Source organism: Salvelinus fontinalis, chromosome 2 (assembly GCF_029448725.1).
Source record: "Salvelinus fontinalis isolate EN_2023a chromosome 2, ASM2944872v1, whole genome shotgun sequence".
NCBI lineage: Eukaryota > Metazoa > Chordata > Actinopteri > Salmoniformes > Salmonidae > Salvelinus > Salvelinus fontinalis.
Window position 1 is genome coordinate 5,092,863 of NC_074666.1, and position 25,629 is coordinate 5,118,491.

Sequence of the window (25,629 nt, forward strand, 5' to 3'; positions counted from 1 at the left end):
CAGACTGTATATATCAGTGGTGAGTTATTCAGCTCTATATAGAAATATCGTATCACTGACCACTGTCCAATTCTCATGGCAGTAGCCCTCTTCCCTGTTTCAGAAGAGAAAAGAGCAAACTGACTCTAGACCTGCTGTCTGATGTTTGTCTATCCATGGCTGAGGCTAGCTGTGTTTCTGGGGGTTTCTCTGGGGGTTAGGGTTGAGGTTCAGGCTGGCTGGGTGATGATTGTCTCATGGCTGAGGCTAGCTGTCTTTCTGTGGGGGTTTCTCTGGGGGTTAGGGTTGAGGTTCAGGCTGGCTGGGTGATGATTGTCTCATGGCTGGGCCTGGCTGTGTAAGGTGGGGTTTAGGGTTGAGGTTCAGGCTGGCTGGGTGATGATTGTCTCATGGCTGGGCCTGGCTGTGTAAGGTGGGGGTTAGGGTTGAGGTTCAGGCTGGCTGGGTGATGATTGTCTCATGGCTGGGCCTGGCTGTGTAAGGTGGGGTTTAGGGTTGAGGTTCAGGCTGGCTGGGTGATGATTGTCTCATGGCTGGGCCTGGCTGTGTAAGGTGGGGGTTAGGGTTGAGGTTCAGGCTGGCTGGGTGATGATTGTCTCATGGCTGGGCCTGGCTGTGTAAGGTGGGGGTTAGGGCTGAGGTTCAGGCTGGCTGGGTGATGATTGTCTCATGGCTGGGCCTGGCTGTGTAAGGTGGGGGTTAGGGCTGAGGTTCAGGCTGGCCGGGTGATGATTGTCTCATGGCTGAGGCTGGCTGTGTAAGGTGGGGTCACCTCAAGGCTGGCTGTATGGCCCTAACTCCATGTTCCCTTGGTCTTTGTCGCTGCTTACTGTGAGGGGAAAACTCATCTGAGGCTAATTCATTTGACTCCAGTTACTTTCTGTCCTCCATGCCAGACCAGGCCGGTACAGCACGGTGCTTCGCGGAGGAGAGATTCTCCCAGGACATCCAACACGCCAATCTGGACATGTCAAGAGGGCAAACACAAAGGATTCCTCAGGCCTATTGTGATGCTCTCAGGGTCAGGTATAGTTTATGACAGCATCTTAATTAGCCGCTATAACTTATACATGATTAACCCTTACAAAACACACAAAGAAACGTATTGGTTTAGTGTAGGGTCAGGACGGTAAGATGTAAAGGACTCTTAACGAAACCCTACCCAGGAGCAGTAGACATGTTCTATCAATACCACATTCGACACCTAGTGAACCTAGCACAAGGTCAAGCTCACATCTTATGGAAACAGAAATACTGTGCGATATCGGAGGGGATTCTGTTATGACAAAGGTTGGACTAGACATGTATACATTTAGCTAGGTCTCTAGACATCTTTACAGAAAGTAAAATGTGTGACTATTTCTGGAAACCTTTCTCAAATGGAGAAATATCCTACATGCTTTTAGTGCATCTGAATTTAACTTCCAGAAACATGAATTGGTTTGGGAAATGCTTACTGGTCTGAGTTAATGTGTCACAAGGGGAACGATGGGAAACACTGCCAAACCATAAGGAGCAGCCAGCCTAATTGGTGAATAAATTATGAACCGTAATGATATAACTCACAGAAACGACTTACTCAACCTCAGAGAGGCTTTTAATGTGCCAGGATGTTAAACAGTACATTCAGAGGAACAGGCTCAGGATATAGATGGCTGAGAAATACTAAGTAGCTTTAGGAAACCACTATCCTGGCCTCAGAGATAGGTCTACATTATACAGTAGGCCTTAGCTTTAGGAAACCACTATCCTGGCCTCAGAGATAGGCCTACATTATACAGTAGGCCTTAGCTTTAGGAAACCACTATCCTGGCCTCAGAGATAATCTACATTATACAGTAGGCCTTAGCTTTAGGAAACCACTATCCTGGCCTCAGAGATAGGCCTACATTATACAGTAGGCCTTAGCTTTAGGAAACCACTATCCTGGCCTCAGAGATAGGTCTACATTATACAGTAGGCCTTAGCTTTAGGAAACCACTATCCTGGCCTCAGAGATAGACCTACATTATACAGTAGGCCTTAGCTTTAGGAAACCACTATCCTGGCCTCAGAAATAGGTCTACATTATACAGTAGGCCTTAGCTTTAGGGAACCACTATCCTGGCCTCAGAAATAGGCCTACATTATACAGTAGGCCCTAGCTTTAGAAAACCACTATCCTGGCCTCAGAGATAGGTCTACATTATACAGTAGGCCTTAGCTTTAGAAAACCACTATCCTGGCCTCAGAGATAGGTCTACATTATACAGTAGGCCTTAGCTTTAGGAAACCACTATCCTGGCCTCAGAGATAGGCCTACATTATACAGTAGGCCTTAGCTTTAGGAAACCACTATCCTGGCCTCAGAAATAGGTCTACATTATACAGTAGGCCTTAGCTTTAGGAAACCACTATCCTGGCCTCAGAGATAGGTCTACATTATACAGTAGGCCTTAGCTTTAGGAAACCACTATCCTGGCCTCAGAGATAGGCCTACATTATACAGTAGGCCTTAGCTTTAGGAAACCACTATCCTGGCCTCAGAAATAGGTCTACATTATACAGTAGGCCTTAGCTTTAGGGAACCACTATCCTGGCCTCAGAAATAGGCCTACATTATACAGTAGGCCTTAGCTTTAGGAAACCACTATCCTGGCCTCAGAGATAGGTCTACATTATACAGTAGGCCTTAGCTTTAGGAAACCACTATCCTGGCCTGAGAAATAGGTCTACAATATACAGTAGGCCTTAGCTTTAGGGAACCACTATCCTGGCCTCAGAAATAGGCCTACATTATACAGTAGGCCTTAGCTTTAGGAAACCACTATCCTGGCCTCAGAGATAGGTCTACATTATACAGTAGGCCTTAGCTTTAGGAAACCACTATCCTGGCCTCAGAGATAGACCTACATTATACAGTAGGCCTTAGCTTTAGGAAACCACTATCCTGGCCTCAGAAATAGGTCTACATTATACAGTAGGCCTTAGCTTTAGGGAACCACTATCCTGGCCTCAGAAATAGGCCTACATTATACAGTAGGCCCTAGCTTTAGAAAACCACTATCCTGGCCTCAGAGATAGGTCTACATTATACAGTAGGCCTTAGCTTTAGAAAACCACTATCCTGGCCTCAGAGATAGGTCTACATTATACAGTAGGCCTTAGCTTTAGGAAACCACTATCCTGGCCTCAGAGATAGGCCTACATTATACAGTAGGCCTTAGCTTTAGGAAACCACTATCCTGGCCTCAGAAATAGGTCTACATTATACAGTAGGCCTTAGCTTTAGGGAACCACTATCCTGGCCTCAGAAATAGGCCTACATTATACAGTAGGCCTTAGCTTTAGGAAACCACTATCCTGGCCTCAGAGATAGGTCTACATTATACAGTAGGCCTTAGCTTTAGGAAACCACTATCCTGGCCTGAGAAATAGGTCTACAATATACAGTAGGCCTTAGCTTTAGGAAACCACCATCCTGGCCTCAGAGATAGGCCTACATTATACAGTAGGCCTTAGCTTTAGGAAACCACTATCCTGGCCTCAGAGATAGGTCTACATTATACAGTAGGCCTTAGCTTTAGGAAACCACTATCCTGGCCTCAGAGATAGGCCTACATTATACAGTAGGCCTTAGCTTTAGGAAACCACTATCCTGGCCTCAGAAATAGGCCTACAATATACAGTAGGCCTTAGCTTTAGGAAACCACTATCCTGGCCTGAGAAATAGGTCTACAATATACAGTAGGCCTTAGCTTTAGGAAACCACCATCCTGGCCTCAGAGATAGGCCTACATTATACAGTAGGCCTTAGCTTTAGGAAACCACTATCCTGGCCTCAGAGATAGGTCTACATTATACAGTAGGCCTTAGCTTTAGGAAACCACTATCCTGGCCTCAGAGATAGGCCTACATTATACAGTAGGCCTTAGCTTTAGGAAACCACTATCCTGGCCTCAGAAATAGGCCTACAATATACAGTAGGCCTTAGCTTTAGGAAACCACTATCCTGGCCTCAGAGATAGGCCTACATTATACAGTAGGCCTTAGCTTTAGGAAACCACCATCCTGGCCTCAGAGATAGGCCTACATTATACAGTAGGCCTTAAAGGGTAACATGAGGAAGAAAGGCAGCAGGCCATTCTATCAGTGACCTTGCATTCACTAAGAAAGCATAAACCTTATTCCTGATAAATCCTGGTGTAAAAAATACACATGGTCTAATGGGCTGGTCCACTAGAGGACAGTATACTGAGACACATGGTCTAATGAGCTGGTCCACTAGAGGACAGTATACTGGGACACATGGTCTAATGGGCTGGTCCACTAGAGGACAGTATACTGAGACACATGGTCTAATGGGCTGGTCCACTAGAGGACAGTATACTGAGACACATGGTCTAATGGGCTGGTCAACCAGAGGACAGTATACTGAGACACATGGTCTAATGGGCTTGTCCACTAGAGGACAGTATACTGAGACACATGGTCTAATGGGCTGGTCCACTAGAGGACAGTATACTGAGACACATGGTCTAATGGGCTGGTCCACTAGAGGACAGTATACTGAGACACATGGTCTAATGGGCTGGTCCACTAGAGGACAGTATACTGAGACACATGGTCTAATGGGCTGGTCCACTAGAGGACAGTATACTGAGACACATGGTCTAATGGGCTGGTCCACTAGAGGACAGTATACTGAGACACATGGTCTAATGGGCTGGTCCACTAGAGGACAGTGTACTGAGACACATGGTCTAATGGGCTGGTCCACTAGAGGACAGTATACTGAGACACATGGTCTAATGGGCTGGTCCACTAGAGGACAGTATACTGAGACACATGGTCTAATGGGCTGGTCCACTAGAGGACAGTATACTGAGACACATGGTCTAATGGGCTGGTCCACTAGAGGACAGTATACTGAGACACATGGTCTAATGGGCTGGTCAACTAGAGGACAGTATACTGAGACACATGGTCTAATGGGCTGGTCCACTAGAGGACAGTATACTGAGACACATGGTCTAATGGGCTGGTCAACCAGAGGACAGTATACTGAGACACATGGTCTAATGGGCTGGTCAACCAGAGGACAGTATACTGAGACACATGGTCTAATGGGCTGGTCCACTAGAGGACAGTATACTGAGACACATGGTCTAATGGGCTGGTCCACTAGAGGACAGTATACTGAGACACATGGTCTAATGGGCTGGTCAACTAGAGGACAGTATACTGAGACACATCGTCTAATGGGCTGGTCCACTAGAGGACAGTATACTGAGACACATGGTCTAATGGGCTGGTCCACTAGAGGACAGCATACTGAGACACATGGTCTAATGGGCTGGTCCACTAGAGGACAGCATACTGAGACACATGGTCTAATGGGCTGGTCCACTAGAGGACAGTATACTGAGACACATGGTCTAATGGGCTGGTCAACCAGAGGACAGTAAGGCAGCAGGTAAGTGGATCTGTGGCTCCCTTTAGTGGCCAGACAGGAGTAATGTTAAAACATCTATCAAGACAGTCTTCAGCAGTAGTATAATATTATTACAACAATAAGTCACAATAGTACTGTAGCAGTATTTATTTTGTAACCTCTATAAACATCACAGAAGAATAGTCAGACAAGCATGGTCATGAGACTTACAACACACCTAAAAAGCTTGTTTTCTGAATTGCATGGCCTACCAGTACAGCTGTAATGTAATACAGGCTCACCCACTATTAAATGCTTGGCCAAAAATGAAAAATAAAAATGTAATTATATTTACACACCACCTTGATCTGACAACTTGAATGGAAAATTCCTGAGGATAATAATAGTGGACGATATTGCCACTCCTATTTGCCAAATCTTTAATTTAAGCCTACTAGAAAGTGAGTGCACTCAGGCCTGGAGGGAAGCAAAAGTAATTCCCCTACCTAAGAATAGTAAAGCCCCCTTTACTGGCTCAAATAGCAGACCAATCAGCCTCAAATCAAATTACATTTTATTTGTCACATGCGCCGAATAGAACAGGTTAGGGTTAGAGGGTTAGGGTTACGGTTAGAGTGTTAGGGTTAGTGGGTTAGGGTTTAGAGGGTTAGGTTTCTAGTTTTGAGCCGGTTGATCCACTTCCATCTCTGTCAAGTAGAAGCCGAAGGGGGGGAGGGGAATGGGTGCACTCCACAGCATTGACGCGCGGGCCAGGGGGGTCCGGGCGCACCCGGCCAAAGTTGTAGACCGCATGGTTGCCCACTTGTAGAAATGCCCTAGGTTGGGCTTAAAACCATCTGTCCATAGGGTTAAGGGATGGTTAAGGTTAGGGTTAGAATGGTTAGGGTTAGGGTTGGAGATGGTTAAGGTTAGGGTTAGTGTTAGAATGGTTAAGGTTAGGGTTAAGGTTAGGGTTAAGGTTAGGGTTAGAGTGGTTAAGGTTAGGGTTAGAGTTAGGTTTAAGTAGGTCTTTCAAGGTCTGTTTGTCAACGGAAGTGGAAACAATAGTTCAACCTAGGAGTTACTCCCCATCGGATTCTTCTTTTATCTCCATGTTGTCTATGTATTTACTTCCGTGTCCGTCTTTCTTTTTGTCCTGGATATTTTCAATCATGTGTATAATTAGGAGTTATTCCCTTCCAGGATCCTAACTCTGAATCAACCATGTATAGTCCAATCCAGCTGGTCTGTATGGGTTTACTCGACGTAGGATCAGGCAAAACCCTCGAGTTGCGTACCTTATGCAGGTCCGGACCTCAGTTGGTTGCCATGTGTCCCTGTCGAGTGGTTAGTCATTGAACTTCCAATGGTTTGAGCAGACAAAAACCCAGAAGGCGAGTCCTCTCTACGGTTGTCATGCATCCGCCCTTGGGGTTCCGCCCTGCGTCCTTGTAGATACATGGTGGGTTTAGGATCAGGCAAACTCCTCGAGTCTCGTACCGGATGAGGGTCCGGTGTCTCAGTTGATTGCCGTGTGTCCAGCCATGTCAGTCTGTCACACTTGCGTGTTTCGGCAGACACAAAAAACCCAAGGGGGAGACCTCCTGTACGGCTGTCATGCATCCGCCCCAAGTGTAGTCCTAGGTAATCCAGTGGTTCGGGTGGCAGTGACCCATGGGCCTACTCCCTTCCAGGATTGTAGCGTTCCAGTGGTGTGTCATCCATAGACAGTGAATTTTTTCATAGTCAAAAGGTCAAAAAGTGGTTCGGTTGTCCAGGCTGAGTACGGCGGGGCGAGGGGTCCCCCAGTGAAAAGTTGCTCTGTGGAATCCAATGCTCCGCCAGACGTCATCTGAGCACCCCAGGGATCTCCCGGCCCGCGGATAATTCCAGCGGCACCGCCTGCCTCCCAAAGCATCTTTTTACTTTATTTAAAAAAACTCCCACCACACTCGAAGAAAACACGAGCTACTGCACATATTACCAATCCAATTCTAAACTGGGGTAGGTAGTCGTCCAGCGAGTCTTCATTGGACGGGGCGGAGATGTTGGCCGATTGGTCTACACAACGGGACACGGAGAGGTCCCGAAGGAGACCGGTCTTTCCACCTTAACCTCTGTTGGTTATGTGGGACGTTAGCATCCCACCTCTTCAACAGCCAGTGAAACTGCTGGGCGCCAAATTCAAATACAGAAATACTTATTATAAAAATTCAGAAAACAAAACATATTTTACATAGGTTTAAAGATGAACGTCTTGTGAATACAACCACGGTGTCAGATTTTTAAAAATGCTTTACGGCGAAAGCATACCTTACGATTATTTGAGAACATAGCCCACTAGACAATTCATTACAAACATTAACCAGCCAAGTAGAACAGAGTCAGAGTCAGATATAGAGATAAAATGAATCCCTTACTTTTGATGATCTTCATATGGTTGCACTCAGCAGACATTCATTTACTCAATAATTTTTTATTTTGTTCGATAAAGTCTCTTTATATACAAAAACCTCCATTTTGTTCACGCGTTTTCTTCAGTAATCCACAGGCTCAAGCGCAGTCAAAACAGGAAGACAAAAAAATCCAAATTGTATCCGTAAATTTCATAGAAACATGTGAAACGATTTTTATATTCAATCCTCAGGTTGTTTTTAGCCTAAATAATCGATCATATTTCAACCGGACAATAACGTCATCAATTTAAAAGGTAAACAAGAATTGCTCTCTCTCTGTCAAGAGCATGAAAAAGCTCTGCGACACTTTAGCGTCGAGTTATTCCGAATGCTCTCATTCCCTAATTTTTCAGAATACAAGCCTGAAACTGCAGTTTGAGTCCTAAGTCAATGGATACTGTAATGGCATTGAATAGAAAACTACAAAACAAAAACAAAAAAATACTTCCTGAATGTTTTTTTCTCAGGTTTTCGCCTGCCAAATCAGTTCTGTTATACTCACAGACACTATTTTAACAGTTTTGGAAACTTTATAGTGTTTTCTATCCAAATCGACCAGTTATATGCATATCATATCTTCTGGGCCCGAGAAGCAGGCAGTTTAAATTGGGCATGCATTTCATCCAAAATTCCGAATGCTGCCCCCTACCTTAGTGAAGTTAACCGGCCGTCTTATTCAGGGCATGGAAGGGCCTACTTTGCTTAGGACGCAATCTCTGCGGGGGAGTCCCCTGGGTTGGGGTCCCCAGAGTAGTCTCCACCACAGCGCCCCCCCTTGGTTTGTGCTGTGGTGGAGATCTTTGTGGGCTATACTTGGCCTTGTCTCAGGATGGTAAGTTGGTGGTTGAAGATATCCCTCTAGTGGTGTGGGGGCTGTACTTTGGCAAAGTGGTGGGGTTATATCCTTCCTGTTTGGCCCTGTCCGGGGGTATCATCGGATGGGGCCACAGTGTCTCCTGACCCTCCTGTCTCAGCCTCCAGTATTTATGCTGCAGTAGTTTATGTGTCGGGGGGCTAGGGTCAGTTAGTTATATCTGGAGTACTTCTCGTGTCTTATCCGGTGTCCTGTGTGAATTTAAGTATGCTCTCTCTAATTCTCTCCTTCTCTTTTTCTTTCTCTCTCTCGGAGGACCTGAGCCCTAGGATCATGCGTCAGGACTACCGGGCATGATGACTCATTGCTGTCCCCAGTCCACCTGGCCTTGCTGCTGTTCCAGTTTCAACTGTTCTGCATGCGGCTATGGAACCCTGACCTATCCACCGGACGTGCTACCTGTCCTAGACCTGCTGTTTCAATTCTCTAGAGACAGCAGGAGCGGTAGAGATACTCTTAATGATCGGCTATGAAAAGCCAACTGACATTTACTCCTGAGGTGCTGACTTGCTGCACCCTCGACAACTACTGTGATTATTATTATTTGACCATGCTGGTCATTTATGAACATTTGAACATCTTGCCCATGTTCTGTTATATTCTCCACCCGGCACAGCCAGAAGAGGACTGGCCACCCCTCATAGCCTGGTTCCTCTCTAGGTTTCTTCCTAGGTTTTGGCCTTTCTGGGGAGTTTTTCCTAGCCACCGTGCTTCTACACCTGCATTGCTTGCTGTTTGGGGTTTTAGGCTGGGTTTCTGTATAGCACTTCGAGATATTAGCTGATGTACGAAGGGCTATATAAAATAAACTTGATTTGAACTTGATTTGATTTAAGATATTTTCACATTTGTCTCTGTTATTTTCACCTCATTCTGTCAGAAGGGGATGCCTGGTTATTCTTTAAAAGTGCCTTCCTCACCATTTTAAATAAGCATGCCCCATTCAAAACATTTTGAACCAGGAACAGATATAGCCCTTGGTTCACTCTAGACCTGACTGTCCTTGACCAGCACAAAAACATCCTGTGGCGTACTGCATTAGCATCAAATAGCCCCCGTGATATGCAACTTTTCAGGGAAGTTAGGAACCAATATACACAGGCAGTTAGGAAAGCTAAGGCTAGCTTTTTCAAACAGAAATTTGCATCCTGTAGCACAAAGTCAAAAAAGTTCTGGGACACTGTAAAGAGCACCTCCTCCCAGCTGCCCACTGCACTAAGGCTAGGAAACATTGTCACCACTGATAAATCCACTATATTTGAGAATTTCCATAAGCATTTTTCTACGGCTGGCCATGCTTTCCACCTGGCTACCCCTACCCCGGTCAACTGCCCTGCACCCTCCACAGCAACTCGCCCAAGCCTCCCCCATTTCTCCTTCACCCAAATCCAGATAGCTGATGTTCTGCAAGACCTGCAAAATCTGGACCCCTACAAATCAGCCGGGCTAGACAATCTGGACCCTCTCTAAAATGATCTGCCGAAATTGTTGCAACCCCTATTACTATCCTGTTCAACCCCTATTACTATCCTGTTCAACCCCTATTACTATCCTGTTCAACCCCTATTACTATCCTGTTCAACCCCTATTACTAGGCTGTTCAACCCCTATTACTATCCTGTTCAACCCCTATTACTATCCTGTTCAACCCCTATTACTATCCTGTTCAACCCCTATTACTAGCCTGTTCAACCCCTATTACTAGGCTGTTCAACCCATATTACTATCCTGTTCAACCCCTATTACTATCCTGTTCAACCCCTATTACTATCCTGTTCAACCCCTATTACTATCCTGTTCAACCCCTATTACCAGGCTGTACAACCCCTATTACTATCCTGTTCAACCCCTATTACTATGCTGTTCAAGCCATATTACTATCCTGTTCAACCCCTATTACTAGCCTGTTCAACCCCTATTACTATCCTGTTCAACCCCTATTACTAGGCTGTTCAACCCCTATTACTATCCTGTTCAACCCCTATTACTATCCTGTTCAACCCCTATTACTATCCTGTTCAACCCCTATTACTATCCTGTTCAACCCCTATTACTAGCCTGTTCAACCCCTATTACTATCCTGTTCAACCCCTATTACTATCCTGTTCAACCCCCTGTTCAACCCCTATTACTATCCTGTTCAACCCCTATTACTATCCTGTTCAACCCCTATTACTATCCTGTTCAACCCCTATTACTATCCTGTTCAACCCCTATTACTATCCTGTTCAACCCCTATTACTATCCTGTTCAACCCCTATTACTATCCTGTTCAACCCCTATTACTAGGCTGTTCAACCCCTATTACTAGGCTGTTCAACCCCTATTACTATCCTGTTCAACCCCTATTACCATCCTGTTCAACCCCTATTACTATCCTGTTCAACCCCTATTACTAGGCTGTTCAACCCCTATTACTAGGCTGTTCAACCCCTATTACTAGCCTGTTCAACCCCTATTACTATCCTGTTCAACCCCTATTACTATCCTGTTCAACCCCTATTACTATCCTGTTCAACCCCTATTGCTAGGCTGTTCAACCCCTATTACTATCCTGTTCAACCCCTATTACTATCCTGTTCAACCCCTATTACTATCCTGTTCAACCCCTATTACTATCCTGTTCAACCCCTATTACTATCCTGTTCAACCCCTATTGCTAGGCTGTTCAACCCCTATTACTATCCTGTTCAACCCCTATTACTATCCTGTTCAACCCCTATTACTATCCTGTTCAACCCCTATTACTATCCTGTTCAACCCCTATTACTAGGCTGTTCAACCCCTATTACTATCCTGCTCAACCCCTATTACTATCCTGTTCAACCCCTATTACTATCCTGTTCAACCCCTATTACTTGGCTGTTCAACCCCTATTACTAGGCTGTTCAACCCCTATTACTATCCTGTTCAACCCCTATTACTATCCTGTTCAACCCCTATTACTATCCTGTTCAACCCCTATTACTAGGCTGTTCAACCCCTATTACTATCCTGTTCAACCCCTATTACTAGGCTGTTCAACCCCTATTACTATCCTGTTCAACCCCTATTACTAGCCTGTTCAACCTCTCTTTTGTATAATCTGAGATTCCCAAAGATTGGAATGCTGCTGCGATCATCCCCCTCTTCAAAGGGGGAGACTTTCTAGACCCAAACTGCTACAGACCTATATCTATCCTACCCTGCCTTTCTAAGGTCTTCGAAATACAAGTTAACAAACACATTACCGACCATTTCGAATCCCACCGTACCTTCTCAACTATGCAATCTGGTTTCAGAGCTGGTCATGGGTGCACCTCAACCACTCTCAAGGTCCTAAACGATATCATAACCGCCATCGATAAGAGACATTACTGTGCAGCCGTATTCATCGACCTGGCCAAGGCTTTCGACTCTGTCAATCACCACGTCCTCATCGGCAGACTCGATAGCCTTGGTTTTTCCAAATGACTGTCTCTCCTGGTTCACCAACTACTTCTCTGATAGAGTTCACTGTGTCAAATCGGAGGGCCTGTTGTCCGGACCTCTGGCCGTCTCTATGGGGATGCCACAGGGTTCAATTCTCGGGCCGACTCTCTTCTCTGTATACATCAATGATGTCGCTCTTGCTGCTGGTGATTCTCTGATCCACCTCTACGCAGACGATACCATTCTGTATACTTCTGGCCCTTCTTTGGACACTGTGTTAACTAACCTCCAGACGAGCTTCAATGCCATACAACTCTTTTTCCGTGGCCTCCAACTACTCTTAAATGCATGTAAAACTAAATGCATGCTCTTCAACCGATCGCTTCCCGCACCTGCCCGCCCATCCAACATCACTACTCTGGACGGTTCTGACTTAGAATATGTGGACAACTGCAAATACCTAGGTGTCTTGCTAGACTGTAAACTGTCCTTTCCAGACTCATATTAAGCATCTCCAATCCAAAATTAAATATAGAATAAGCTTCCTATTTTCCAAAGCATCCTTCACTCATGCTGCCAAACATACCCCCGTAAACTGACTATCCTACCGATCCTTGACTTTGGCGATGTCATCTACAAAGTAGCCTCCAACACTCTACTCAACAAATTGGATGCAGTCTATCACAGTGCCATCCGTTTTGTCACCAAAGCCCCATATACTACCCACCGCTGCGACCTGTACGCTCTCGTTGGCTGGCCCTCGCTTCACACTCGTCGCGAAACTCACTGGCTCCCGGTCGTCTACAAGTCTTTGCTAGGTAAAGCCCCGCCTTATCTCAGCTCACTTGTCACCATAGCAGCACCCCCCTGTAGCAAGCGCTCCAGCAGGTATATCTCACTGGTCAGCCCCAAAACCAATTCCTCCTTTGGCCGCCTTTCCTTCCAGTTCTCTGCTGCCAATGATTGGAACGAACTGCAAAATCACTGAAGCTGGATTATATTATATCTCCCTCACTAGCTTTAAGCACCAGCTGTCAGAGTAGCTCACAGATCACTGCACCTGTACATAGCCCATCTGTAAATAGCCCATCCAACTACCTCATCCCAATACTGTATTTATTTATCTTGCTCCTTTGCACCCCAGTATCTCTACTTGCACATTCATCTTCTGCACATCTATTCACGCCAGTGTTTAATGGGTTTATTGTAATTACTTCGCTGGGATGAAGTAACCAAGGTATTTATTGAAACACAGGTGGAAGATGGAGTGCAGGCCAAGCTGATATCCATTAATATCAGCTTGTGTTTGTCTTCACTCAATGGCATCAGTTGGATTTCATTTAGCTGTTATCCCTTGTCCTAACAGTTGACACAATTTCTGTTGACAAATGTTACACGGCTCGGACTGGGACGTGGTCAGCAGATCATAAACCTGAATTAACAGGGTAAAATGATGAGACGGAGAACGTTACTAGTGTTCAGTAGTAGGCATTCTCCAAGATGTATTAAAATACTGTTCTCTTTTGTTAATCTTTTTGGTTGTCAAAACCAAGTATCCATTGCAACTCTATTGTTGCATTACATTTCAACATTTCATATTCCAGTATCAAAAAAATAAAAGGTCTTAAGTTAAAAAACTATCACCACACATGTACACATTCACATTATATACACTGCTCAAAAAAATAAAGGGAACACTTAAACAACACAATGTAACTCCAAGTCAATCACACTTCTGTGAAATCAAACTGTCCACTTAGGAAGCAACACTGATTGACAATAAATTTCACATGCTGTTGTGCAAATGGAATAGACAAAAGGTGGAAATTATAGGCAATTAGCAAGACACCCCCCAAAACAGGAGTGATTCTGCAGGTGGTGACCTCAGACCACTTCTCAGTTCCTATGCTTCCTGGCTGATGTTTTGGTCACTTTTGAATGCTGGCGGTGCTCTCACTCTAGTGGTAGCATGAGACGGAGTCTACAACCCACACAAGTGGCTCAGGTAGTGCAGTTCATCCAGGATGGCACATCAATGCGAACTGTGGCAAAAAGGTTTGCTGTGTCTGTCAGCGTAGTGTCCAGAGCATGCAGGCGCTACCAGGAGACAGGCCAGTACATCAGGAGACGTGGAGGAGGCCGTAGGAGGGCAACAACCCAGCAGCAGGACCGCTACCTCCGACTTTGTGCAAGGAGGTGCACTGCCAGCGCCCTGCAAAATGACCTCCAGCAGGCCACTACCCCTTCCTGTGACATTGTCCAGTAAGTTACATGTATTATTCTCTACATAGGATTGAGGGTCGGGAACGGGGGTAACATCACCCTTTGCGCTGCCATTTCACAGCATGGGGTTGTCCTCCGTCATGCCAAAATGGGCCCTTACAACACACCTCATATTCTCACATTTTTGGACCGATTGCACCACATCGCCACAGCAGGAAATGAAATGCACCAGATGCAATACACAGTCTTCTGGGACAATGTGTCATTCCACCGCTCTGCTTTGGTCCAGAACTGGTTTCAACACCATCCACAGTTGACAGTACTATACCTTCCACCATACTCTCCGTTTCTAAACCCTATCGAAGAGTTTTTCTCTGCATGGCGGTGGAAGGTTTACGATCTCCAGCCCCAGGCTCAGGGACCCCTCATTCAGGCCATGGAGGACGCCTGTGACCAAGTCGACGCCGCAGCTGTGCAAGGATGGATTCGACATTCAAGACGGTTCTTCCCGCGTTGTCTGGCTAATGACGATGTTGCTTGTGATGTTGATGAAATTCTCTGGCCAGATCCAACTAGGCGAAGAGATAATGTATAGAATGTTTACTGTAGTAATTTCTGTACAATATTGTCTGTTTTTTTGTTATTTACTGTAATTGTAACCTGTACTGGATACAGTATTTTACGTTTGTCTTTTTGCTGAGCTAACAGTGTTATGCACACTACTGTAGTAGCATGAAAACTGGGACATGTTTTGTTGTGATTCTCCATGTTGACATGTTGACTGATTTGGGTATATGGAGAGAAATAAATGATATTTTCCTCAGTCTGCAGCATTGGTCTTGTGTAGTGTTTGTATAGTTGCACTTCCTCTGTGTACTTCATTTACAGTACTCTAATCACTGACAATTGGACTTGCTAAAAGTGTTTTAGGTTAGCAACAGCAGTGTGTAACTGGTTCAAAAAGATTGAAGTCATATGAAATGTGTGTGTTTCGCATGGTAACAAAATATTATTTTTATGAAGTCGTGTATAGTTTTGACAAAAGTGTTCCATTTTGCAAATGATCTGAAGTGTTGTGCTACTTTGGTGTAGGGTTGTGCTAATTGTGTGTAGTGTTTTGACAAACCTGGCCCTGTTTTCAAAATTGTGCTTAAACAATTGAAAAAAACTGTAAGACAGAGAATGATTTATTTCAGCTTTTTTTTCTTTCATCACATTCCCAGTGGGTCAGAAGTTTACATACATTCAATTAGTATTTGGGATTATTGCTTAATTTGTTTAACTTGGGTCAAACGTTTCGGGTAGCCTTCCACAAGCTTCCCACAATAAGTTGGGTGAATTTTGTCCCATTCCTCCTGACAGAGCTGGTGTAACTGAGTCAGGTTTGTAGGCCTCCTTGCTCGCACACGCTTTTTCAGTTCTGCCCACAAATGTTCTAAAGGATTGAGATCAGGGCTTTGTGATGGCCACTCCAATACCTTGACTTTGATGTCCTTAAGCCACTTAGCCACGACTTTGGAAGTATGCTTGGGGTCATTGTCCATTTGGAAGACCCATTTGTGGCCAAATGGTATTTTTCAAATGGTGAAGTAATTATGGTATGGTATTTGTGGTGATGGTAGGTATGGTAGGTGTATTGATGGCAGGTGTGGTGATCTAAGTGTGGTGGTGGTAGGTATCGTAGGTGGTGTGATAGGTTGGTGATGGTAGGTGTGGTGATGGTAGGTGAGATGGTAGGTGTGGTTATGTTAGGTGTGATGGTAGGTGTGGTTATGTTAGGTGTGATGGTAGGTGTGGTTATGTTAGGTGTGGTGGTAGGTGTGGTAGTTGTGGTTTGTAGGTTTGGTGATGGTAGGTCTTGTAGGTGTGGTAGTTTTGGTAGGTAGGTGTTGTAGTTGTGCTACATAGGTGTCGTAGTTGTGGTAGGTAGCTGTGGTAGTTGTGGTAGGTATTTGTAGTAGGTAGGTGTGGTAGTTGTAGTAGGTAGGTGTGGTAGTTGTGGTAGGTAGTTGTGGTAGGTAGCTGTGGTAGTTGTGGTAGGTAGGTGTGGTAGTTGTGGTAGGTATTTGTAGTAGGTAGGTGTGGTAGGTATTTGTAGTAGGTAGGTGTGGTAGTTGTAGTAGGTAGGTGTGGTAGTTGTGGTAGGTAGTTGTAGTAGGTAGGTGTGGTAGTTGTAGTAGGTAGGTGTGGTATTTGTAGTAGGTAGGTGTGGTAGTTGTGGTAGGTAGTTGTAGTAGGTAGGTGTGGTAGTTGTAGTAGGTAGGTGTGGTATTTGTAGTAGGTAGGTGTGGTAGGTGTGGTAGGTAGGTGTGGTAGGTGTGGTAGGTAGGTGTGGTAGTTGTGATAGGTATTTGTAGTAGGTAGGTGTGGTAGGTGTGGTAGTTGTGGTAGGTATTTGTAGTAGGTAGGTGTAGTAGGTAGGTGTGGTATTTGTAGTAGGTAGGTGTGGTAGTTGTAGAAGGTATTTGTAGTAGGTAGGTGTGGTAGGTGTGGTAGGTATTTGTAGTAGGTAGGTGTGGTAGGTAGGTGTGGTAGTTGTAGTAGGTATTTGTAGTAGGTAGGTGTGGTAGGTGTGGTGATTAGGCTTGGGCGGTATCCAGATTTTCATATTGTCATACCGGATGCTAAAAACACAAGAGAAGCCTATGGGCATCTATTACCAGAATGCTAACAAATTGCACAAACTGATAGCAAATTCACATAGACGCTGTTAGCTAAATGCTAACAACTTAAAACGAACAGACTAATTGCAAATCAGTGGAGGCTGCGGAGGGGAGGACAGCTCATGATAATGTCTGGAATGAAGTCAATTGAGTGGTCTCAAACACATGGAAACCCCATCTTTGATGTGGTTGATACCACTCCATTGACTCCATTCCAACCATTATTATGAGTCACCGCCTCCTCAGCAGCTTCCACTGTTGCAAAGAAAGGCAAATCCATCTCATAAAGTTATGTAAGGGATAATCAAGAGGGACTATGAAGTTCTCTGGCAAATAATGAACACTGTGGAACTGACCTTCCATGGACTTGCATCACTTTCCAGAGAACCCATAAAGCCCTGAGTTGATTATCCCTTTAATACCATGGCTATAATTTGACACATTTGCCGGTAGAAATGTGTTCATTTGCCGGTAGAAATGTGTTCATTTGCCGGTAGAAATACGTTCATTTGCCGGTAGAAATGTGTTCATTTGCCGGTAGAAATGTGTTCATTTGCCGGTAGAAATGTGTTCATTTGCCGGTAGAAATGTGTTCATTTGCCGGTAGAAATGTGTTAATTTGCCGGTAGAAATACGTTCATTTGCCGGTAGAAATGTGTTAATTTGCCGGTAGAAATGTGTTAATTTGCCGGTAGAAATGTGTTAATTTGCCGGTAGAAATGTGTTCATTTGCCGGTAGAAATACGTTCATTTGCCGGTAGAAATGTGTTCATTTGCCGGTAGAAATGTGTTCATTTGCCGGTAGAAATGTGTTCATTTGCCAGTAGAAATGTGTTAATTTGCCGGTAGAAATGTGTTCAACATCCACTGAAGTAGCTAGCAAGTTTTCTAGATAGCTACAGTAGTTGCCTTGGTAACCAAACAAACATACTTGCTAGTTTAGATAACCAAACCATCAGTCCTAGCTTGCTATTATGAAAACCTAATTCAACAACACCAATACTGTTTTCAATTTGACTTAATTTGTAATGTCCAAAAGTCCAAACGTAATTGCCGTGGATTGGAGGGAAGAGGTCTGTGAACCAATATCAGTTTGTTTTATTCATAAAAGTAATATGGGGTGGAAGCGACTGAAGTTTTAGGGAAGCATTTTTCAGGTAAAGTCAATTCAAATTCATTTAAAAAAAATTATAGTAAATAAAATACCAAAGTAATTGACATTTATTAGTGGGATGTGGTTCCTGAACCAATGATAGTTGTTTGTATTCTTTAAAGTAATATTGGGTGGAAGCTATTGACGTTTTAAGAAAGTATCTTTAATTTAAAGTAAATTTAAGTTGGTAGAATATCAACTATAAAAATACAAAAGTAATTGCTATTGATTGGAGGGATGAGGTCCCTGAACCAATCACAGTTAGTTTTACTCATGAATGTCACATGGGGTGGAATCTATTGACATTTGACAGTATTATTCATGCAAATATAATTAACGTTTGTAAAAAAGTATCCAAAGTCAACAAATACAACACAAATTGCTGTTGATAGGAGGCATGACGTCCCTGAACCAATAACAGTTGGTTGTATTCATGAAAGTCATATGGGGTGGAAGATATTGATGTTTTTTTTAAGAACTTTTATGTAAAGGGATTTATTTTACATTTTGTAGATTTTATAGAAGTAAAAAAAAATTAACTAATTGAATTCAAGAGATGAGGTCTCTTTACAGTGTCAAATTTGTTTGAGATCTCTATGTCACGTAGTTGAGAAGGTATTGATATTTTTCATTTACAGGCGTATGCGTTGCAGTTTTAAGACGGTTCCTTAACCCTCTGAGCAGAGGATAGCACATTTTACAGGCGTATGCGTTGCAGTTTTAAGACGGTTCCTTAACCCTCTGAGCAGGGGATAGCACATTTTACAGGCGTATGCGTTGCAGTTTTAAGACGGTTCCTTAACCCTCTGAGCAGGGGATAGCACATTTTTAGCTACATTTCACCTCCAAAAAGTGAATATGACACCGAATTGGAAAAACAAAGGGTTTAACTTATTCACTATCATCAGCCGATTTAGAATATTACATTTATAGATATATTTTTTTATTTAACTAGGCAAGTCAGATTTGAGCCCCACGTGTTTAGCAAAAAAACATTTTGCAATTATGTTGCTTGTTTTGCCTCATATTCTGGCATTAATATGTGTCACATATCAGTTTGCAACCAATGATAAAGAAAAGTCATTGAGTTAATAAAGCGTCATACAGACATGGTCTCTTCTTGCTTTCTTAAGTAAGGCAGCTCCAACATGCAGGTGTTTCAGCCTTTCTCAGTGCTTTCTGTGGTGGGGCAGCCAGGGGAAAATACGGAGAGTAGGGGTTGGTAATGTTCTCTAGTTGCACCGTGATTGGTTCAGTGTTCTGTCACTCAATGGGACACTACGTCACTGCAAAATCTATGAGGAGAGCTTGAAAATTCAAGCCCCTTGGGTGCTGCCATAGAGTTACATTAGAAGTGCCCATCCAATAGTTCTCAAGGTCATTGGCCACAAATAAAATGACATCAAATCAGGTTATATTTACCGTAGCTTTGATTGGACTGATCATGTCAACATCATATCTTCTAAATCTTAGCTACCAAGCTAACAGTCATCATCATGAATCCAGTCAACAAGCTACTGGCAAATCCTTTCCAATCCTTGTCATACGAAGAGAAATTATGAAGAGAAATTATAGATAAAATGTATCGGTGCTCATCAACCATTGGGCATAAGCATTACACAATAAGTTGGAAATGGCAAATTCAATAATGAGTGGTTTGGAAGGAATCAGTGGCTAACTACAAGCTTAGCAAAGCAATCACTAGCCTGCTATTCAGCATGACTTCTGCCGCATTCAAAACAACTGGAAACTCAGAACTGGGAAATCTTAGACTTCAGTGAGTTCAAGACAACTGGGAACTCCGACTGGGAAAACAAGTTTTGAACGGTCATCCAACTCGGAATTCCAAGTTGGGAACTCGGGCATCTTTCTTGTGCTCTGACCTGAAGATCACTGACGTCATGATTCAACCTTGTTTTTTCAGAGTTCCCAGTTGTCTTGAAAGCAGCATAAATCCAGAGAATGCCAGACTTTGATGACAAATTGTGATGACAAACCGCCGCGCCACCTTCCTGTTCAAGAGAGCACAGCACAACAAGGTGAGTCCAAAAAGTTATTGAATGCTGCTCTACAAATGATGTAATATGCCAGGGAGATGTGTATACTGTAGCTAAGAAAGTAATACTAAGTGTATGTTGTGTTGTAAGCTGTTAGGAGCCCATGTGTCTCACCCTAATAATTTTGTGCCTTTCCCCTCTCATAACTTAGCCTGCTGCTCTGACTTGGTGGTGCACATGTAGACTATATATATTGACTACGTCCATCCTAGCTCTCTCATTAATGTCTTAATCAAAATGACGGATTGCCTGTTATCCACTCGTTGTCCCCTCAAGTATCAGTAGAAACCACATTTGTTAAAGCAAGTCAGCCATATCAGCTATGTTTTTTAAAAAGGACTCACTCCATGGTGCTGAAAAGAAAGCTCTGCTGTTGGGACTGCTTTATGTCGACCCTAACAGTTTGTGGGCACCGTTTGTCAAAGTTATAGTGCAATTAATGTATTGTTTAGTGTTGTGTTGTGTAGTGGCTTTGCTGGCATTCATCTAAAACATTTTGGGGGAGTTTTCCCCACCAAGATGTACATGCTGCAATCACCACTGGGTGAATTATAACACATCAACACTGTTACCTATAGTTAGACAGTCTAGAAATGTTGAAACAATTTACATTTGTTTGGTAAGCTTGCATTCCATTCCCCCTGTCACATGGGGATCTACGGTTGATTCCAAATGAAATAGTCAACTCTGTTACAGTCAACCCTGTCACTTTATTTGGCACTTAATAGGCCCTTTGCTATAGTATGTATGTTTTACTTTTGAGATGGGAAAACATGTGTTTTATTAAGTTGAACATGTGCTCTTTATGACAGAATGTTAGAATTAGGTGGAATAAAAGTTACACTCCCCAAAAGGTCCTCAACTGGTGGAACGACCCAAGTACTGAACTGGAGGTGGGAGAGCAAACGATGCGTCTACTGTTGCTCTCTCCTCAGATTCTTAGAGAAGCTATTTCAATCTGATATTTCTCCTATGGTCTAAAATAGATGTGTATAGAGGACTCCTCTCTAATATAACATGTCACACATTGTAGCAAACTGATGGAATGTTAGGTGTCTCATTGAAAGTCTAACATCTACCATGACTACTGGATGTTTCAATTCTAATAAATAACAAAACAATCCACACTGTAACAACAATATTGCTTTTTTAATAAATGCTTTTATTAAAACGTAAAACTTTGCTAACAAAAATGACCTCGTCAAACATCACTGGCCTGACTTGAGCAGCTTTGTCCGGGGATGGAGCCAGTAACTTAGCTGCTACCGGTCCGGTCCAGGATACCTGCAGACCTCCTCCCAGACCTCCTTTTCAGCCCCTCCCCTTAACAGGTGAGGTGGTGGAAATGATCAGAGTTGCGTTCAACTTGAATAAAGATGAGAAACTCTGGTTTGTGGAGCCACTGGTCTGAGGGGAGGACTTCTGTTTAAACCATGTCCATTTGGGGATATTTTCTAGGACAGTAGAGGTGGTGATCAGAGATGAATTTAATTAGGATTAAGATGAGAACCTCTGCTCTGGGGAGGAGGGTCACTGACCTTCGATGGTTTGTTGCCTGATAAAGAGGATAAAGATGAGAACCTCTGCTCTGGGGAGGAGGGTCACTGACCTTCGATGGTTTGTTGCCTGATAAAGAGGATAAAGATGAGAACCTCTGCTCTGGGGAGGAGGGTCACTGACCTTCGATGGTTTGTTGCCTGATAAAGAGGATACTTGCTGGCTTGAGGAGACGATGATGTTTTGTGGAGGAAATGTGGCTTGATGACTTAAAGAGGAGGAGGAATTATTGGGCGACACTTTTAATGACCAACGTAACCTCAGTGGAACTGTGGCTTCGTCGAGTTCCAGCTCTAGGCAGACAGCACGTCAGGAATGCTGTAAGACATCAGAGACAGGTAAGTATCTATATATTTACATGTGTGTTGCATCTACACTAAACCCTCACATTTGGATAATAGAAGTGACAACATATATATTAACAGTGTAAAACATGAATAGATGTTTAAACATTCTTAACCCCATCTTAATTCTCTTCCAGATGCCTGGCCTTTTCTTTTTCTTTGAGGTTGGTTCTAATGTTTCAGCCTCTTCTGGAGCTTCTAGCTGCTGGCTGTCTGGCCCCCCCTGTTGGTTCTCTGGCCACTCCTGCTGGTTCTCTGAACTCCCCTCTTGGTTCTCTGCCTGTGGCCTCCTTGGCCCCCCCTGCTGGTTCTCTGAACTCCCCTCCTGGTTCTCTGCCCATGCCTGTGGCCTCCTTGGCCCCTCCTGCTGGCCATCTCCAGATCAAACAAAACGTTTCTTAGGGCCCCAAAAGGCTATGATGCACTACTTTAGACCAGGATCATTGAGATCCAGTTGGGTTTTCCATTCTAAATTCCCTGTGTACATTACATTTAAGTTGATAATAGATCAGCGTGACCATTTTGGACAGTAGTTTTATATTGAAACAATGATGCAACATGATGACTGGTGTGGAACTTATGTGTGTAGAGGAGACTAAAGAGGATGATGTTATAAGCAGAGGGAAAACAGGTCTTACCTATGTGGACGATCTTATAGCCCTCCTCAGCTTCTCTCTGATATGCTCTCTCTATCTTCTTGATGTTCCTCTTCTCCCACTTCTTATTCACCCAGCCCATAGCTCCCCTTCGGCTATTTTTATAGGGTGGGACAAGGTCCTCCTTGTCATCTTCCTTTTCCTCCTCCTCTTCCGCCATCTCCTCTCTTTTTTTTGCCTCCGTTATCTTCTCTCTCTCTCTGATTAAAGATAAATAGCCTTCAATGGCTCTCTTTCTCTGATCCTCTCTCTCTTCCTCTCTCTGTCTCTCCTCCTCTCTTAGTCTGAACATTTCTTTCTGTCTAGCAATTTCAATCTCTTGTTTTTTATCCTGCTCCTCTTGTCGTCTTGCCCTCTCCTGTTTTCTTTCCATCTCCAGCCGTCTTTCCTCCTTCTCCCTCCTGATTTGTTGTCCTCTTTCTATGTGTTCTCGTTCCCCCTTCAACACTTCTAACCTCCTCTCTTTACGTCTATTGAAGACGTCCCGTGCTTTTGCTTTAACATTAACTACTACATGTTTCTTCATGCTTACTTCCTTTCCTCTCTCTTCTCTTTCCCTGTACTCTTTCTCTGCTTCCTTAATCACTTCATGCTTTTCTTCCATCTCTCTCTCCTGTTCATTCTGTCCTTCAATTTCCCCCAAAATATTTTTCTGCCCCTCCTTTCTTCTTCCTGCTTCCTCCCTCTCTCTCATAATCATATTTTCTTTCTCCATCTCTTTCTGTTGCTGATCTTTTAATTCCATCTCTCTCTGATTCTCATTGTCTTTCTCCCTTTCTTTCTCTATCTCCATTTGTTTTTGTCTCTCCTCTTGTTGTTGTCCCCTGTGTATCTCTTCTATCTCTCTCTGTCTCTTGTTCTCCCTCTCTCTTCCCTCCTTCTCCATGTCAATTTGCTTCTGTTTCCATATATCTTCTTCTTCTTGATCTCTCTCAAACTTTCTCGTTCTCTCCTCTTGTTGTTGTCGTATCTCTTTCTCTCCCATCTCTCTCTGTGTCTCTTTCTCTTCGATCGCTCTCTGTCTCTCTTCTTCTTCTCTTTCTTCCTCTTCCATCTCTATTTGCATCTGTTTACATCTTTCTTCTTCATTCTCCCTTTCAATCTCTCTCTGTCTCTCTTGTTCTCTTTCCATATTTTTCTGTCTCTTCTCCATTCTCTTCCTTTTGATCTGTCTCTGTCTCTCTTTCCCCCTCTCTCTTTCTTCCTCTTCCATCTCTATGATCTTTTGTTTGTGTCTCTCCTCTTCTTCTCTCTCCATCTCCTTCTTCTTCTCATCTTCTTGTTGTCTCTGTTTTGGTATTTTCTCCATTCTCTTTCTTTCTACCTCTTTCTGTTTGTTGTTCTCACCCTCCATCTTCTCCTCCATGTCCATTTGGTTCTGTTTCCATTTATATTTGTCTGTTTCCATATTTTCTAATTCTTTCAGCTGTTCCTTGATTTTATTGAAGACTTCCTCCAATTCAGACTTCTTTTTGTCATTGATGAGGGCTGTCTCCATCTCCATCTCTCTCTCCACTCTATTTTTCATCTCCTCTTCACTTCGTCTCCAATCATTTTCTCTCTCTCTGTCTCTATCAAATGTTCTCTCTGGTTCAGTCTCGTCTTTCAATCTAATCTCTTCTTTCATTCTCGCAACCTCTCTGTCTAACACTAGTACATTTTGGTTAACCTGTTTCACTCTCTCATTCTGTCTTCTATACGCTTCTTTCGCTTTTTCAAATTTGATTTTGTATTGAATCTCTTTTGTTGTCATATCTTCTTTCAGTCTCTCAACCTCTCTCTCTAACTCTTTTACCTTTTCGTTAACCAGTTTGACTTTCTCATTCTCTGCAATACGCATGTCTCTTTCTCTTTCAAATATGATTTCCTTTTCAGTCTCTTTCAATCTCTCAATCTCTCGTTCTAACACTTTTATCGTTTCTTCTGCCTGTTTCACTTTCTTCTTCATTTCTTGTCTTTCCAATTCTGCTTTTCTCTCCCTTTCCATCTCTCTTTCCCTCTCTCTTTCCCTCTCTCTTTCTGTCTCAATAGGTTTGTTGTTCCAGGCCAGTCTTGGTCGCTGATCCTCCATGACTTTCTGCCTGATCCTCAATCTCTCTATCTCTTGCTTAATTTGAAAAGGTTAAATTAGTGATAATCTTTGACCAAGACATACTTTCAAAGCATTTGCAGAGAATGATACATAGAAATACAACTTAGACCTAGGTAATTGAATCAAACACTGGACAACATCAATAGCAGAGTCATTTTGATCAATTCATCTGGACAATTCATTGTCAATTAATGTATTGACATGGTTTGAAAAAATTATGAGACATTTTATGGAATCAATTATGTCCAAAATGTGTACAAATACAAACACACAACTAGCTTACCCATTCAGTTAGGGGTTTGAGAAATTCCCATTGCAATTTGTGTGATGTTACAACAACGTTGCCTCTGATGTTTATGCTTGTAGAAATTACTCCTACAAATGATGTTTCACTAATGCAATTATTTACAACCTGCACAGATACAGTTGTCAACAACAACAACAGTAATGACGTTAATAAGGAAGTGGATATTCAACCGGCAGAAGAAAGGCGTAGGGGTTGAGATAAATGAAGGTTAGGTTTAGCACCTAGGGTTGGGTTATGGTAAAGGTTAGGTATTGTTTCAGTGAGGTTAAGGTAAAGGTTAACGTTTAGGAAAGGCATAAAAGTTAACATTGGGTTAGCATACTGCCACCATTCATTTTCAGCCGGGTGAATATACACTGCCTTTTAATAATAACAATGACATGTCTTACGTGGGCCAGTTGAAGGTCCACCATCAGCAGCTCC

At 43.3% G+C, this 25,629-nt stretch overlaps 1 protein-coding gene across 1 annotated transcript in view; it reads right to left on the minus strand.

Annotated features, from left to right (window-relative positions):
- The window catches only part of LOC129833524 (golgin subfamily A member 6-like protein 22), a 104,634-nt gene extending 79,462 nt beyond the window's left edge, over nucleotides 1-25,172 (minus strand). The window contains exons 1-2 of the mRNA XM_055898183.1: nucleotides 22,670-25,172; nucleotides 22,268-22,526 (exon numbers count right to left, since the gene is read on the minus strand). Coding sequence (XP_055754158.1) covers nucleotides 22,268-22,526; nucleotides 22,670-24,878 — 2,468 coding nt within the window. The 5' untranslated portion in view covers nucleotides 24,879-25,172. The remainder of the gene's footprint in view (nucleotides 1-22,267; nucleotides 22,527-22,669) is intronic.
- Nucleotides 25,173-25,629: the final 457 nt, after the last annotated feature.